Source organism: Cetorhinus maximus, chromosome 36 (assembly GCF_964194155.1).
Source record: "Cetorhinus maximus chromosome 36, sCetMax3.hap1.1, whole genome shotgun sequence".
Lineage (NCBI taxonomy): Eukaryota > Metazoa > Chordata > Chondrichthyes > Lamniformes > Cetorhinidae > Cetorhinus > Cetorhinus maximus.
In genome coordinates this window covers 6,206,179-6,222,085 of record NC_135914.1, presented here as the reverse complement: position 1 = coordinate 6,222,085, position 15,907 = coordinate 6,206,179, and the positions used below count along the sequence as shown (strand labels likewise).

At 49.4% G+C, this 15,907-nt stretch overlaps 1 protein-coding gene and 1 long non-coding RNA gene across 2 annotated transcripts in view; both read left to right on the top strand.

Annotated features, from left to right (window-relative positions):
* scamp3 (secretory carrier membrane protein 3) overlaps window positions 1-10,052 on the top strand; it is a 41,224-nt gene extending 31,172 nt beyond the window's left edge. The window contains exons 3-9 of the mRNA XM_078534092.1: window positions 20-154; window positions 1,022-1,139; window positions 2,483-2,611; window positions 2,894-3,053; window positions 4,193-4,294; window positions 5,716-5,833; window positions 9,620-10,052. Of these exons, the coding sequence (XP_078390218.1) occupies window positions 20-154; window positions 1,022-1,139; window positions 2,483-2,611; window positions 2,894-3,053; window positions 4,193-4,294; window positions 5,716-5,833; window positions 9,620-9,766 (909 nt within the window). The 3' untranslated portion in view covers window positions 9,767-10,052. The remainder of the gene's footprint in view (window positions 1-19; window positions 155-1,021; window positions 1,140-2,482; window positions 2,612-2,893; window positions 3,054-4,192; window positions 4,295-5,715; window positions 5,834-9,619) is intronic.
* A 593-nt stretch (window positions 10,053-10,645) lies between these two features.
* On the top strand, window positions 10,646-11,875 carry LOC144672258 (uncharacterized). The gene is made up of 2 exons (XR_013574089.1): window positions 10,646-10,716; window positions 10,817-11,875. It is a non-coding gene; the product is annotated as an uncharacterized LOC144672258 (long non-coding RNA).
* Window positions 11,876-15,907: the final 4,032 nt, after the last annotated feature.

Here is a 15,907-nt window from a genome sequence, read left to right as displayed (position 1 = left end):
TTCTTTTTCTGTTTTTCAGCCCCCTCCTTCATACCAGGCTGCGTCCATCATGACAACTCCACTGCCTCCATCCCAGCCCCCAGAGCGACCTCCTGTGCCTGCCGTCTGTCAAAACCCCAGAAGTCCAGTGGAACAGCGGACGTATGGAACCCAGGTCTGTGCCTCCGATAGTCTCCCTGCCCTCACCACTGTCCTCCCAGCATCCCACTGCCTGGAGAGGCTCTAGTTCCCCAGGACCCCCTCTCACTGCCTGGAGAGGCTCCAGTTCCCCAGGACACCCTCCCACTCCTTGGAGAGGCTCCAGTTCTCTGGGACCCCCTCCCACTCCCTGGAGAGGCCCCAGTTCCCCAGGACACCCTCCCACTCCTTGGAGAGACTCCAGTTCTCTGGGACCCCCTCTCATTCCCTGGAGAGGCCCCAGTTCTCCGGGACCCCCCTCCCACTGCACAACACTTCGCAAATCAGTACAGGACCTGTGTTGATAATATTAACACCGTGACAGTTGACTGCATTGACTGAAGCCCTGAGGTGTGGAACAGAGCTGGTATCCTCCTTGCCTGCCTCTCTATAAACAGCCCTGCACTGGCTTAAGGGGAGCACAGTTTCCTTCATTGAAGTAAACTTAGCTCCTTGAATTTATTTCAACCTGTGGCCAGATTAAATGCTGCACCCTGGTTGACATGTGAGACTCCTGGCTGGGAACACGATTACAGCCTGAGATTCCCTCTACATTACCCTCTCTCCCCTTGCCAGCCACCCCTCAATGTGCCTTGTGCTCATTCCCACAGGAAACAGTGACCTCCCTTTTTCCAGTTATCATAGTTTGGAATTGTCTGTCTAAACCCCTCGGCCATCTTTTAGCTGGCTCCTTTAAAACCTATCTCTAACTGTCCTCCCTTCAGTCTTACTGAACTTCAATTTTCATTGTGCGGCTTTGAAGCACTTTGGGCTATTTGACTATGTGAAACGTGTTGTATAAATCCACAGTGTTGCTGTTAAAGGTTTGATTTGAATTTTACAGAAGCCTGCGACAATTCTCACGGCCGACCTGCTGAAGCAGCAGGAAGAGCTGGAGAAGAAAGCAGCTGAGTTAGACCGGAAGGAGAGGGAACTACAGAATGCTGCCATTCCATCCAGCAGTGAGTCCCGAGCATCTGGCACTGACATCATTCATTGTTACACGGGGAAACACCACCAAACAATTTCAACTCGCTAGCCTTCTCAAAGCACTGGCACTAATTATGGTCCGTGCATGCACAACCACCTGTCAACTACCAGTATGCCTCTGTATATGTGAGCAACAACACACTATTGCCTTATGGATCACTCTCTCGGTTAGGGGTACAGTACTGAGGGTGTGCCGCACTGTCGGAGAGTCAGTACTGAGGGAGGGCCGCACTGTCGGAGGGTCAGCACTGAGGCAGTGCTGCACTGTCGGAGGGTCAGCACTGAGGCAGTGCTGCACTGTCGGAGGGTCAGCACTGAGGCAGTGCTGCACTGTCGGAGGGTCAGCACTGAGGCAGTGCTGCACTGTCGGAGGGTCAGCACTGAGGCAGTGCTGCACTGTCGGAGGGTCAGCACTGAGGCAGTGCTGCACTGTCGGAGGGTCAGCACTGAGGCAGTGCTGCACTGTCGGAGGGTCAGCACTGAGGCAGTGCTGCACTGTCGGAGGGTCAGCACTGAGGCAGTGCTGCACTGTCGGAGGGTCAGCACTGAGGCAGTGCTGCACTGTCGGAGGGTCAGCACTGAGGCAGTGCTGCACTGTCGGAGGGTCAGCACTGAGGCAGTGCTGCACTGTCGGAGGGTCAGCACTGAGGCAGTGCTGCACTGTCGGAGGGTCAGCACTGAGGCAGTGCTGCACTGTCGGAGGGTCAGCACTGAGGCAGTGCTGCACTGTCGGAGGGTCAGCACTGAGGCAGTGCTGCACTGTCGGAGGGTCAGCACTGAGGCAGTGCTGCACTGTCGGAGGGTCAGCACTGAGGCAGTGCTGCACTGTCGGAGGGTCAGCACTGAGGCAGTGCTGCACTGTCGGAGGGTCAGCACTGAGGCAGTGCTGCACTGTCGGAGGGTCAGCACTGAGGCAGTGCTGCACTGTCGGAGGGTCAGCACTGAGGCAGTGCTGCACTGTCGGAGGGTCAGCACTGAGGCAGTGCTGCACTGTCGGAGGGTCAGCACTGAGGCAGTGCCGCACCGTCGGAGAGTCAGCACTGCGGGAGCGCCGCACCGTCGGAGGGTCAGTACTGCGGGAGTGCCGCACTGTCGGAGGGTCAGTACTTGCCTTGGGAGTGTTTGATGGGGCAGTGTAGAGGGAGCTTTATTGTGTATCTAACCCCGTGCTACACCTGCCCTGGGAGTGTTTGGGACAAGATGGTTTAAACGGAAGTTTTATCCGTTAACAGTGATGAGCACCAATTTAAGTAAAAAGGTCAGAACTAGCTTTATTTGTAGATTTGAACTGAGGTTAATATTGTTTTGATTGCAGCAATTGTGAATAATTGGCCTCCGCTGCCTTCCTTCTGCCCAGTCCAACCCTGCTTCTATCATGACATTAGGACGGAGATTCCCCATGATTTTCAGAAGACTGTAACCGTGATGTACTACCTGTGGATGTGTGAGTATTGCAAAACTGCCATCATGAACTGGGTTCACATCATCCCAGGGAGTGCCCAGAGGTACTGGGCCTTATAGTGTCGCTCAATGCTGAGCCTGTCCATTGTGGTACTCCCAGTGTCACTAATTGCACTGTCTCCTTTTCCCTCTCCAGATCCTGTCTCCTTCTCCCTCTCCAGACTCTGTGTACCACCATTGAGATTAGAGGATGGAGCTGTAGGGGAAGGTGACTGGTTGCTGACTGTCACTGTAATATTTAACTGCTGTTTTTCTTTGTTCACAGTAAGCTCGATGGTTCTCTTCTTCAATCTCCTGGGCAGTCTGGCTTGGTTCACGGTTAATGTCGATGCTGGAACGCACTTTGGCCTTTCTATCCTGTGGTTGCTCATGTTCACCCCCTGCTCCTTTGTCTGTTGGTATAGGCCGCTGTACAAGGCAGTCAGGTAGGTACCACTGGTAAGGAGAACAGGACCAACTCCAAAAGGGTCTTCACTATGAGCAGCAAGAGGCTTCTCCCTGTAAATGCTGACCCACTCCCTGGTGGACCCCCTGTAAATGCTGACCCACTCCCTGGTGGACCCCCTGTAAATACTGACCCACTCCCTGGTGGACCCCTGTAAATACTGACCTACTAACAGGGGAACCCCCTGTAAATTCTGACCCACTCCCTGGTGGATCCCCTGTAAATACTGACCTACTAACAGGGGAACCCCCTGTAAATTCTGACCCACTCCCTGGGGGACCCGATAAATACTGACCCACTCCTGGGGAGCCCGCTGTAAACACTGACCTACTCCCGATGTGAGCCCCTGTAAATAGTGACGCACTCCCAGGGATCCAATGTGAATACTGACCCACTCCCAGGGTGAACCCATGTAAGTACTGACCCACTCCTGAGGCAAACCCCCTGTAACTACTGACCCACTCCCTGCTGGACTCCTTGGTGGATCCCCTGTAAATACTGACCTACTCCAGGGGGGGTCCCCTGTAAATACTGATCCATTCCCTGGAGGACCCCCTGTAAATACTGACCCACTCCCAGACTGACCCCCCGTAAATACTGACCAACTCCTGGGTGCTCCCCTGTAAATGCTGACTCGCTCTCGGAGGGACACCCCCCCCCCATAAATACTGACCCACTCCTGGGTGCCCCCTGTAAATACTGACCCACTCCCGGGGAGCGCCTTGTAGAAACTGACCCACTGTCGGGTGACCCCCTGTAAATACTGACCCACTCCCGGGGGGCCCACCTTTAAATACTGACCCGCTCCTGGGGTGGGGGGGGCACCCCTGTAAACACCGACCCACTCCCTGGGGGATCTCCTCTGTAAATACTGACCTGCTCCTGGGGATCCCCTGGAAATACTGACCAACTCCAGAATCCCCCTGTAAATACTGACCCACTCCCGGGGCGACCCACTGTAAATACTGATCCAATCCGGGGACCCCAACACAGAACCTGATGATGGAAGGCTGATGTATTGAAGTGGAGATCTTAGTTGTGTGGTCTTTTGGCTGGGGTGGTTGTATTTTGTCAATTTTAATTTCTCTTCCTCTTGTTCCCTTTGGTCCTCCCATTCAGGACTGATAGCTCGTTCAATTTCTTCTCGTTCTTCTTCATTTTCTTTGTCCAAGACATTGTGTTTGTTTTGGAGACGGTGGGGATTCCAGGCTGGGGATTCTGGTGAGTAACAGCTTCCCATCTTCTGATTAGTGAGCATATAGCTATGATATCTGATCAAGAGGACCTGACTCTCTTGAGTCCAAGCTCTCTGTGCACTGGTCAACTTCGGTCACTATCCCCAAAAGGCTGATGCCTACCCTCTTCTGGCCTATGGGTCACTGGACAGTGATCAGGAGCAGGAACCCTGGCTGATTTCCCCTCTCTCTCTAACCCAGAGATCACTGGACAGTGATCAGGAGCAGGAACCCTGGCTGATTTCCCCTCTCTCTCTAACCCAGAGATCACTGGACAGTGATCAGGAGCAGGAACCCTGGCTGATTTCCCCTCTCTCTAACCCAGGGATCACTGGACAGTGATCAGGAGCAGGAACCCTGGCTGATTTCCCCTCTCTAACCCAGGGGTCAGTGGACAGTGATCAGGAGCAGGAACCCTGGCTGATTTCCCCCCTCTCTCTAACCCAGGGGTCAGTGGACAGTGATCAGGAGCAGGAACCCTGGCTGATTTCCCCCCTCTCTCTAACCCAGGGATCACTGGACAGTGATCAGGAGCAGGAACCCTGGCTGATTTCCCCCCTCTCTCTAACCCAGGGATCACTGGACAGTGATCAGGAGCAGGAACCCTGGCTGATTTCCCCTCTCTCTCTAACCCAGGGGTCAGTGGACAGTGATCAGGAGCAGGAACCCTGGCTGATTTCCCCTCTCTCTAACCCAGGGGTCAGTGGACAGTGATCAGGAGCAGGAACCCTGGCTGATTTCCCCTCTCTCTAACCCAGGGGTCAGTGGACAGTGATCAGGAGCAGGAACCCTGGCTGATTTCCCCTCTCTCTCTAACCCAGGGGTCAGTGGACAGTGATCAGGAGCAGGAACCCTGGCTGATTTTTCCCCCCCCTTCCTCTCTCTCTTCTCTCTCTCTAACCTAGAGAATGTTGGACAGTGATCAGGAGCAGGGAAATGGATAACGTTGGAAAAACTCAAGTTGAGTAGTAGCATCTGAGGAGAGAGAAAAAAACCAAGCTCGTGTTTCAGTTTGCTGACCTGTCACCATTAATTTTTATTCGGATGATCAAACTGAAGCTTTTTTTTTTTTTCGTTTTCACTTCTCCCTATCTCAGTGGTGCTGAGGCCAATGTCCATCCTGGCTGAGACCAGGAAGCACAGGATGCATAAGGCAGTGAGAGTGGAATAGTTACAAACTACAGATTATAGTGTATAAAACCAATCCCAGTCACTGACAGCAGTCAGATCTGGGGTGTGATTAACGGGGAATGTCTCAATAAACTCCCTTCCATTGGGAATGGTGGGGTCACTCCGCGCAGGCAATAATGCTAACCTTGGTGTTGTGAGTGCAAGAGGTCTTACTGAGGGAGGGGGGGTGTGGGCTGTCTCTCACGTGCCCTCATTTGCTTCCACTTTTCCTTCCAGTGGCTGGATTTCCTCACTGTCTGCGTTGAAGAGCAACGTAGGCGTGGCTGTCGTCATGCTGCTGGTCTCGGTTTTATTCACGGCGTCTGCAGTGCTGGGGGTTGTGATGCTGAAGCGGGTGAGTTAAGATAGCTCTGAGGAGGCCAACCCCATCCTCCCACCTGCCTCCCTCATCCCCCACCCCAACCTCTCCCCAACTCTCCTGCCTGTCCTGGTACTGAGATAATTGACCTCCAACGACCACAACCTGCTGAGAGTTTTCCCCCTGATTCCCATTGACTTGTTTTGCTAGGGCTCCTTGATGCCACACTTAGGTAAATGATGTCTTGATGTCAAGGGCAGTTACTCTCACCTCACATCTCAAAGTTCAGCTCTTTGGTTCATGTTTGAACCAAAGCTGTAATGAGGTCAGGAGCTGAGTGACCCTGGCAGAACCCAAACTGAGCGTCAGTGAGCAGGTTATTGCTAAGGAAGTATCACTTGATAGCACTGTTGATGACCCGTTCCATCACTTTACTGATGATGGAGAGTAGACTGATGGGGCAGTGATTGGCTGAGTTGAATTTGTCCTGCTTTTTGTGTACAGGACATACCTGGGCAATTTTCCACATAGCCGGGTAGATGCCAGTGTTGTAGCTGTACTGGAACAGCTTGGCCAGCGGCGCGGCAAGTTCTGGAGCACAGGTCTTCAGTAATCCAGGAAATTACAGGCCGGTGAGCCTTACGTCAGTGGTAGGGAAATTATTGGAGAAGATTCTTCGTGACAGGATTTACTACCATTTGGAAGCAAATGGGCGTATTAGTGAGAGGCAGCGTGGTTTTGTGAAGGGGAGGTCATGTCTCACTAACTTGATCGAATTTTTCGAGGAAGTGACAAAGATGAACGACGATGGAAGGGCAGTGGATGTTATGTACATGGATTTCAGTAAGGCCTTTGACAAGGTCCCTCATGGCAGACTGGTGCAGAAAGTAAAGGCGCACGGGATCAGAGGTGAGCTGGCAAGATGGATACAGAATTGGCTTGGTTATAGAAGACAGAGGGTAGCAGTGGAAGGGTGCTTTTCGGAATGGAGAGCTGTGACTAGTGGTGTTCTGCAGGGATCAGTGCTGGGACCTTTGCTGTTTGTAGTATACGTAAATGATTTGAAGGAAAATGTAACTGGGCTAATTAGTAAGTTTGCAGACGACACTAAGGTTGGAGGAGTTGCAGATATTGAAGAGGATTGTCAAAGGATACAACGGGATATAGATCGGTTGGAGACTTGGGCGGAGAAATGGCAGATGGAGTTTAATCCGGACAAATGCGAGGTAATGCATTTTGGAAGGTCTAATACAGGTAGGAATTATACAGTAACTGGCAGAACCCTTAAGTGCATCGACGGGCAGAGGGATCTGGGTGTATAGGTCCACAGGTCACTGAAAGTGGCAACGCAGGCGGATAAGGTAGTCAGGAAGGCATATGACATGCTTGCCTTCATCGGCAGCGGTATTGAATATAAAAACTGGGAAGTCGTGCTGCAGCTGTATAGAACCTTGGTTAGGCCACGCTTGGAATATTGCGTGCAATTCTGGTCGCCACATTACCAGAAGGATATGGAGGCGTTGGAGAGGGTGCAGAGGAGGTTTACCAGGATGCTCCCTGGTCTGGAAGTTATTAGCTATGAGGAGAGGCTGGAGAAAGTCGAATTGTTCTCAGCTGAGCGACGGAGATTGAGGGGCGACTTGATAGAAGTTTACAAAATTCTGAGTGGCATGGACAGAGTAGATAGTCAGAAGCTTTTTCCCAGGGTGGAAGAGTCAATTACTAGGGGACATAGATTTAAGGTGAGAGGAGAAAACTATAGAGGAGATTTGCGGGGCAAGTTTTTTACGCAGAGGGTAGCGAGTGTCTGGAATTCGCTGCCAGAGGAGGTGGTGGAAGCAGGTACGATAGTGGTGTTTAAGAGGCAGCTTGACAAATACATGAATAGGATGGGAATAGAGGGATACGGACCCCGGAAGTGCAAAATGTTTTAGTTTGACAGGCAATCCGATTGGTGCAAGCTTGGAAGGCCGAAGGGCCTGTTCCTGTGCTGTACTTTTCTTTGTTCTTTGTACTATTGCTGGAATATTGTCAGGGCCCATAGCCTTTGCACTATCCAGTGCCTTCAGCCGTTCCTTGATATCATGTGGAGTGAATCGAATTGGCTGAAGACTAGCACCTGTGATGCTGTGGACCTCCAGAGGAGGCCGGGATCATCCACTTGGCACTTCTGGCTGAAGATTGTTGCAAATGCTTCAGCCTTATCTTTTGCACTGATGTGCTGGGCTCCTCCATCATTGAGGATGAGGATATTTGTGGAACCTCCTCTTCCAGTGAGTTGTTCAATTGTCCTCTGTCATTCAAGACTGGATGTTGCAGGACTGCAGAACTTAGATCTGATTGTGAAATCACTTAGCTCTGTATATCACTTGCTGCTTATGCTGTTTGGCATGCAAGTAATCCTGTGTTGTAGCTTCACCAGGTTGACACCTCATGTTTAGGTATGCCTGGTGCTGGTTCTGGCACGCCCTCCTGCACTCTTCATTGAACCAGGGTTGATCCCCTGGCTTGGTGGTAATGGTAGAGTGGGGGTTATGCTGGGTTATGAGGTGACAGATTGTGGTTTGAGTACAAACAGGGATGGGCAACAAATGCTGGCACAGCCAGTGAAGCCCACACCCCATAAATGAGTAATAAAAAAAATTCTGCTGCTGTTGATGGCCCATAGCGCCTCATGGATGCCCGGTCTTGAGCTGCTAGATCTGTTCAAAATTTATCCCACTTAGCATGGTGGTAGTGTCACACAACACAATGGCGGGTATCCTCAATGTGAAGATGAGACTTTGTCTCCAAAGGACTGTGTGGTGGTCACTCCTACCGATACTGTCATGGACAGATGCATTTGTGGCAGGCAGGTTGGTGAGGATGAGGTCAAGTGTGGTTTTCTCTCTTGTTTGTTCACTCACCTGCTGCAGACCCGTCTAGCAGCTGTGTCCTTTAGGACTCAGCCAACCCATTCTGTAGTGGTGCTACCAAGCTACTGTTGGTGTTGAACATTGAAGTCCCCCACCCAGAGTACATTCTGCACCCTTTCCACCCACAGTACTTTCTCCAAATGGTGTTCAACATGGCGGAGCACTGATTCGTCAGCTGAGGGAGGGCGGTACGTGGTAATCAGCAGGAGGTTACCTTGCCCATGTTTGACCTGTTTCCATGAGACTTCTTGGAGTCCGGAGTCGGTTTTGAGGACTCTCAGGTCAACTCCCTCCCGACTGTATACCACTGTGCCGCCACCTCTGCTGGGTCTGTCCTGTTGGTGGGACATCCCCATGCGGATGGTGATGGTGGTGTCTGGGACATTGTCTATAAGCTATGCTTCCTCTCCCCTTTGTGTGAAGAATTGTTTCCCGACATCACCCCTGAACAGCCTGGCTCTTATTTTAGGGTTCTACCACCTTGTTCTCAACCCTACCCCAATGCCCCTCCAAGGTAATAGCTTTTATCTCTGTACCCTATCAAAACTCCTTTCAACATCTTAAACACCTCAATCAGATTGCCCATTAATCATCTATACACAGAGAATGCAAGCCTCCTCTGTGCAACCTGACTTCACAATTTAATTCTGTTAGTCCTGGTATCATTCTGGTGAATCAGCCCTGTATCTCCTCCATGAGGTACCCAGATCTGGGCACAGTTACTCCAGATTGTGTCTGACCAGAGCTCTGTAATCAGATAAAATCAAGAGAAGTGTGTGCCTGCTGAGAATTTACTCCTCAAGTCAGTAGGGTTTGTCGATGTTGGATGTCACGGATGTATTAAGCATACTTCAGCACTCGGACGAATGTGTGCCTCATAGTAATGGGTTTCCTTTCCTTGCTGTAGGTTCACTCGCTGTACCGGAGGACTGGTGCCAGTTTTCAGAAGGCACAAGAGGAACTGGCAGCTGGAGTCATGTCAAACCAAACCATGCGGAATGCAGCCGGGACTGCTGCTGGAGCAGCTGCACAAAACGCCTTCCAGCATAATTGATGGTGTGAGGCAGCCACACACCCTCCATCTTAGCTTCATATATTTACAGGAAAAGAAATTCCAAACGTTCATACAGCCTCCTTGGCCAATCAGCAGCAATCCCTGCTGGTTAGCCAATCAGAAGCTGTGGTTGCTGCTGAGGTTAAAGGTCGTGCCAAATGATTGACCACTGCATCATGGGTTTTTATTGTATATTTTTTGTTCTGAATTCTGCGCACTTTTCATTCTTGGTTAATAAACAGAGGCAACTTCTGTATGTTCATTGCTCTGAAGCTTACAGTTTGAACATATTTGCATGCTTGGTTTTATTTTCCATATTTAATATTCATCTGGGCAACAAGAAGCTATCATGAGGCTAACCCAATGAAGGAGGCCATTGATGAACTAGGCGACAACAAGCTTGAACTGAGATGAAGATGTGTATCAGACCTTTCCATTAGTTATTAAGAGGCTGGGGATATTGGGGGTGAAGCCTGGCTCAGTTTGAGAGCCCATCCCTGACTGTGTGCCTTTTGGTGAGCCCTGTAAATTGCAGTTATACATTTATTATTATATAAACAGAGAAACTGGGCAGGTGGGGGTGGTCGTGTTGTGGAGGGAGGAGGTCACTACCTGGTGGATGCTGAATGGAATGTGTAGCTTTGGACTGTTGGACTTGAGTTACTGTGCAGGAGGACATATAGCTCAGCGAAGGCTGCAGAACCAGCGGGAAGCTGAATGCCATTCCTACTGTTTCCCGGGTGAGGTTTGGCCGGGCCCCGGCACCGTTTCCCAGAAGAGGTTTGGCCGGGCTAGACCCCGGCACCGTTTCCCGGGCAAGGTTTGGCCGGGCCGGGCCCTGGCACCGTTTCCCGGGCGAGGTTTGGTTTGGCTGGGCCGGGCCGGGCCCCGGCACCGTTTCCCGGGTGAGGTTTGGCTGGGCCGGGCCCCGGCACCGTTTCCCGGGCGAGGTTTGGCTGGGCCGGGCCGAGCACCGGCACCGTTTCCCGGGCGAGGTTTGGCTGGGCCGGGCCGGGCCCCGGCACCATTTCCCGGGCGAGGTTTGCTGAGATGGGGACCTGAGCGTGAGATTCCCTTCACTGTGAGTTTGCTAACCTTAACCTTGGCCATCATTGGTGAGGGGACAGAAGGGGTGAAAATCCTGTGCTCAATAACCCAGCAGAGTTCTCAGCTGCCTTCTCGTGTTTTTTTATTCAATCACGGGATGTGGGCAGCCCTGGCTAGGCCAGCATTTATTGCCCATCCCTAATTGCCCTTGAGATGATGGTGAGGAGCACATCCATAAACAAACCACTAGGAAGCTGGGTTATTGAGAACAGGATTTTGACCACTTCACTCCCTCCCTTTAATGATGGCCAAGTTTAAGATTAGCAAACTCTCAATGAAGGCTCACTTCAGTGGTGGGTGCATTGCTTCAGGCCAGGGACATTGGATCCTTCTGTCTTCTCTGTGTCCTTGAGACAGGCTGGAGAGGTAAATCTAGCAAGAGTATAACATTGACATTTAGGTATAGGGATAGCGTCTCTACATTCCCTTCCTGTCCCATTATCAGTATCTTATTCAAGGACATTTTTATACTAGTTTTCACAAGCATCTTCAGTGATTTTCCTTGAGATTTAAGCAGCTTTCCTATGACATTGAAATGATGCGACTGGTATTTGTTTACTTTGGGGACACACTTGTCGCTGGAACACTAGAGCTAATTACCTTTTCCCCAGTCGCATGTAACTGAGAGGTTTGCTAGGCCAGTGTAGGCTAGGAATCATAATAAAAGTCATGCCAAGTAAGCATGGCAGGTTCCTTCCTAGAGCGTTTCCCTCCCTATCTCTGTAACCTCCTGCAGCCCTACACCCTCCGATTCTGGCCTTGCACATCCCTGATTCCATTGGACCCTAAGCTCTGGACTTCCCTCTCCAGACATCTCTGCAGCCTCCCCTCCCTTTAAGACACTACTTAAAATCAACTTCCTTCACCAAGTTTTTGGCCACCTGCCCTATTATCTCCTTATGTGGTTCATGTCAAATTTACTTTGTCTGTCTTTGCTCCTGTGAATCAGCTTGGGTTGTTTTACTATGTTAACAGTCATACATAAACGCAAGGTTGTTTGTTTTTGAGCTTGTTGGGTTTTTAACGCTGATCTGACAGCTTCACTTTTACTGATTCCAGCTTTCTATTTCCAGATTTTAAATTCTCAGACTCCTGGGGTAGGATTTGAACTTGTGGTCTCTGGATTATTAGTCAGGTAACATAGCCATGACACTGCTGTACTCGGTTTTCCCCTGAGGAGTCCTGCTTCTCCCTTACGGCTACCAGCCTTGTCAGGTAATTCACACTCACCACGTGCTCAGCTCACAGCTGCTTTAATCCAGGAAACTGTAGACTCCTTGGGTAATATAGTGTGTTACCATCCTTGGCCAGACTCCAGGACGTTTGGGGGTGGGGGGTGGTAGATCTGGTTAGGGACCAATAACGCTTTGTTTAAAGTTGATAAAGTTTGAGATCCAAGATGCTCACTGAGTGTGTAAAGCCACAAGATTCCACAGGTTTAGAACAAAACAAAAATAAACTTTACAAGTTCAGAAAGATAAAACAATTTACAATATCTATCTTATACTCTACTCGGTAAGAATGAGGTACATGTGAATTAATAGGCGAACTGTGCTCAGACAAACCACGCAATAGATGACAAGTGTGACCAAAACAGTTTCCATGGATTTCTCAACAAATGGTACAGAAGGAGGTCATTCAACCCATTGAATCCATGTCAGGTCTGATGTATCTTAAGAGAGGGAATATAATAAATACAGCAGCTTTCTGGAGTGGACGTTTGTGTTTAAGTAACATTGAATTCTTTGCTGTATCTTCAGAGTAGAGAAGGCCAGTGCAGTGGTTTACGTGGACTAATAGAAGTTCTTTGATAAGGTGCCTCATGATAAAGGCCAGGGTGTGTGGGGTGACACGGAGCAGAATGGATTAACGATAGTGGCAAAACAAGATGGTAGGAGTTGAGCAAAGTTTTTTGCACTGGTAGATGGAGGGAAATGATATCTTCCAAGGATCGGTGCACGGCCCACTGTTCATCTTATACCGGACTCGGGGAATTGAAGCTGTTTTTCACAGAGGCTACTAAATTGGGAACGCTTCACTGTTACTGAATAAGATCATAACAAAGGAGGAGGAGTACGCCATTCGGCCCCTTGAGCCCACTCCGCCACTCAATAAGATTACGGCTGATCTGATTGTGGCCTTCATTCCACTTTCCTGCTTATGCCACCCCCGCCCCACCCAAACCCCTGACTTTGCATTAAAATGCAGGAAAATGTAAATCGCAAATGAAATTCGGCATGGTGAATTTATCCCCCTTACCTGATGTATTAAATCCTGGTGGTAAATTAGGAGGATAGGCTTCTATTTCCTTGCACTATGGAGATTTGAGGTGATCTGATCGAGGTATTTAATATGATCAAAGGGTTTGATTGGGTCAATTCCTCTGATGGGAAGACCGCAATGAGGGGTATGTATCAGAGATTTTACCGAATGTCTGTAATGCTTGGAGATACTGGACAGACATCAGCAATGGGAAGGCTGCCTGAATTTTCCTCTCCCTTAACTAGGGTACTGAGGCCCTGACCGAGAGCACACTGAGTTCAGTATTAAGAAACTTTAGAGCAAGTTGTTGGGCAAAGTAAAACAGGTAGAGGAATGAAATTGTAGGTGTTTTCTAATAGTTCGGTTCAGCCAGGGCCACTCAGCTCCTGACCTCATTACAGTCTTGGTCCAAATGTGGACAAAAGAGGTGAGAGTGACTGCCCTTGCCATCAAAGCAGCATTTGACTGAGTGTCCTAGTAAAACTGGAGTCAATGGGAATCGGGGGAAAATGCTCTACTGGTTGCAGTCATACTTAGCACAAAGGAAGATGGTTGTGGTTGTGGGAGGTCAGTCATCTCAGCCCCAGGACATTACTGTAGGAGTTCCTCAGGGTAGTATCCTAGGCCCAACCATTCTCAGCTGCTTTATCACTGACCTTCCTTCCATCATAAGGTTAGAGGTGGGGATGTTTGCTGATGATTGCACAATGTTCAGCACCATTCGTGATTCCTCAGATACTGAAGCAGTCCATGTCCAAACGCAGTAAGACCTGGACAATATCCAGGCTTGGGCCGGCAAGTGGCAAGTAGCATTTACACTACACAGTGCCAGGCAATGACCATCTCCAACAAGAGAGAATCTAATCTTCTCCTCTTGACATTCGAAGGCATTACCATCATTGAATCCCCCACTATCCTGGGGGTTACCATTGACCAGAAACTGAACTGGACTAGCCATATAAATACTGTGGCTACAAGAGCAGGTCAGAGGCTAGGAATCCTGTGATGAGTAACTCACCTCCTGACTCCCCAAAGTCTGTCCACAATCTACAAGGCACAAGTCAGGAGTGTGATGGAATGGTGGAATACTCTCCACTTGCCTGGATGAGTGCAGCTCCAACAACACTCAAGAAGCTTGACACCATCCAGGACAAAGTAGCCTGCTTGATCGGTACCCTATATACCACCTTCAACACTCACGCCTCCATCACTGATGCACACTGGCAGCATTGGGTACCGTCTACAAGATGCACTGCAGCAACTTGCCAAGGCTCCTTAGTCAGCACCTTCCAAACCTGCAACCTCTACCACTAAGAGGACAAGGGCGGCAGACACATGGGAACGCCACTACCTGCAAGTTCCCCTCCAAGCTACTCGCCATCCCTTCACTGTCACTGGGACAAAAACCTGAACTTGCTATTAGCACTGTGACTGCAGTGGTTGAAGAATTTGGCTCACCATCACCTTCTCAGGGGCAATTAGGGATGGACAACAAATGCTGGCCTAGCCAGCGACACCCACATCCTGTGAATGAACAATAAAAAACAATTGCCTCACTTGGACTCTCATCAATCGAATAGAGGCACGCCCAGCCTGCTTTGGATTAATGCCTTGTGACTGATGCCAATGTCTGAGAAATGGACTGAAATGTGAGAAAGAAACCCATTAAGGAGGTGGAAATTTATTCGATCATAGGATTGCTCGATTTCTTTCTGAAAGTACCTTAACCACAGCACGGAATCTGCCAGAGGTGAACCCAGTGTTAGAGTTGAGCCCGGGGTAACTGGGAAAATGTCATATAATCACACGACATAGAGGGAAGGCCATTTGATTCATCATGCTTGTACCAGCTCTCCAGTGACTGGGTTAGCCTCACTCCCTCCCCTGCCCTGTCCCTGGGATGGCCCTGCAAATTTTTCCCTTTCATATACTTATCCAATTCCTTTTTAAAAGTTATTATTGAATCTGCTTCCACTGCCCTTTCAGGCAGCGCCTTCCAGATCACAACAACTCGCTGCATTTTTAAAAGAAAAATAAAATCCTCCTCTCCTGGTTCTTTTGCCAATTACCATCAAACAGTGCCCTTTTTGTTACTGTCCTTTCAATCGCTGGATACAGTTTCTCTCTCTCTAGCAAAACACTCTCATGATTTTGAACACCTCTATTAAATCTCCTCCTAGCCTCCTCTGCTCTGAGAAGAATAATTCCAGCTTCTCCAATCTCTCCACATAACTGAATTCCCTCATCCCTGATACCATTCTGGTAAATCTCCTCCGCACCCTCTCTAAGGCCTTGACATCCTTCCTAAAGTGTGATGTCCAGAATTGGACACAGCACTCCAGCTGAGACCTAACCAGTAATTGATAAAGATTTCAAAGTGGACTTGCACAAGGTTGTGATGAGGGGACCAGTGCAAAGCACTGACAGGTTTTGGTAATGTTGCTTTGGTCTTGTCCCTCACCATATTTTTTTTTGGAAAAATATACTTTATTCATAAAATACCTAAAAGAACATTACAAAACATTTCTAAATGGCCATCACAAAAAGTGCAATCAGATTCAACTTTTACTCATGGATCACGAGGTGCTTCAATACAATCAATGAATATTACAGTCATTTCAATATGGTCATTACAGTCAGACAGTGCAATAGTATTGGAGTTACCAACATACATCATGTTGCACTCTGAGGTGCTTCAATACAATTATAATACATTTAGTAGTCACTACATATGTTCATTGTGAGTCATACAGCCCAAGGGAGTCTATACAA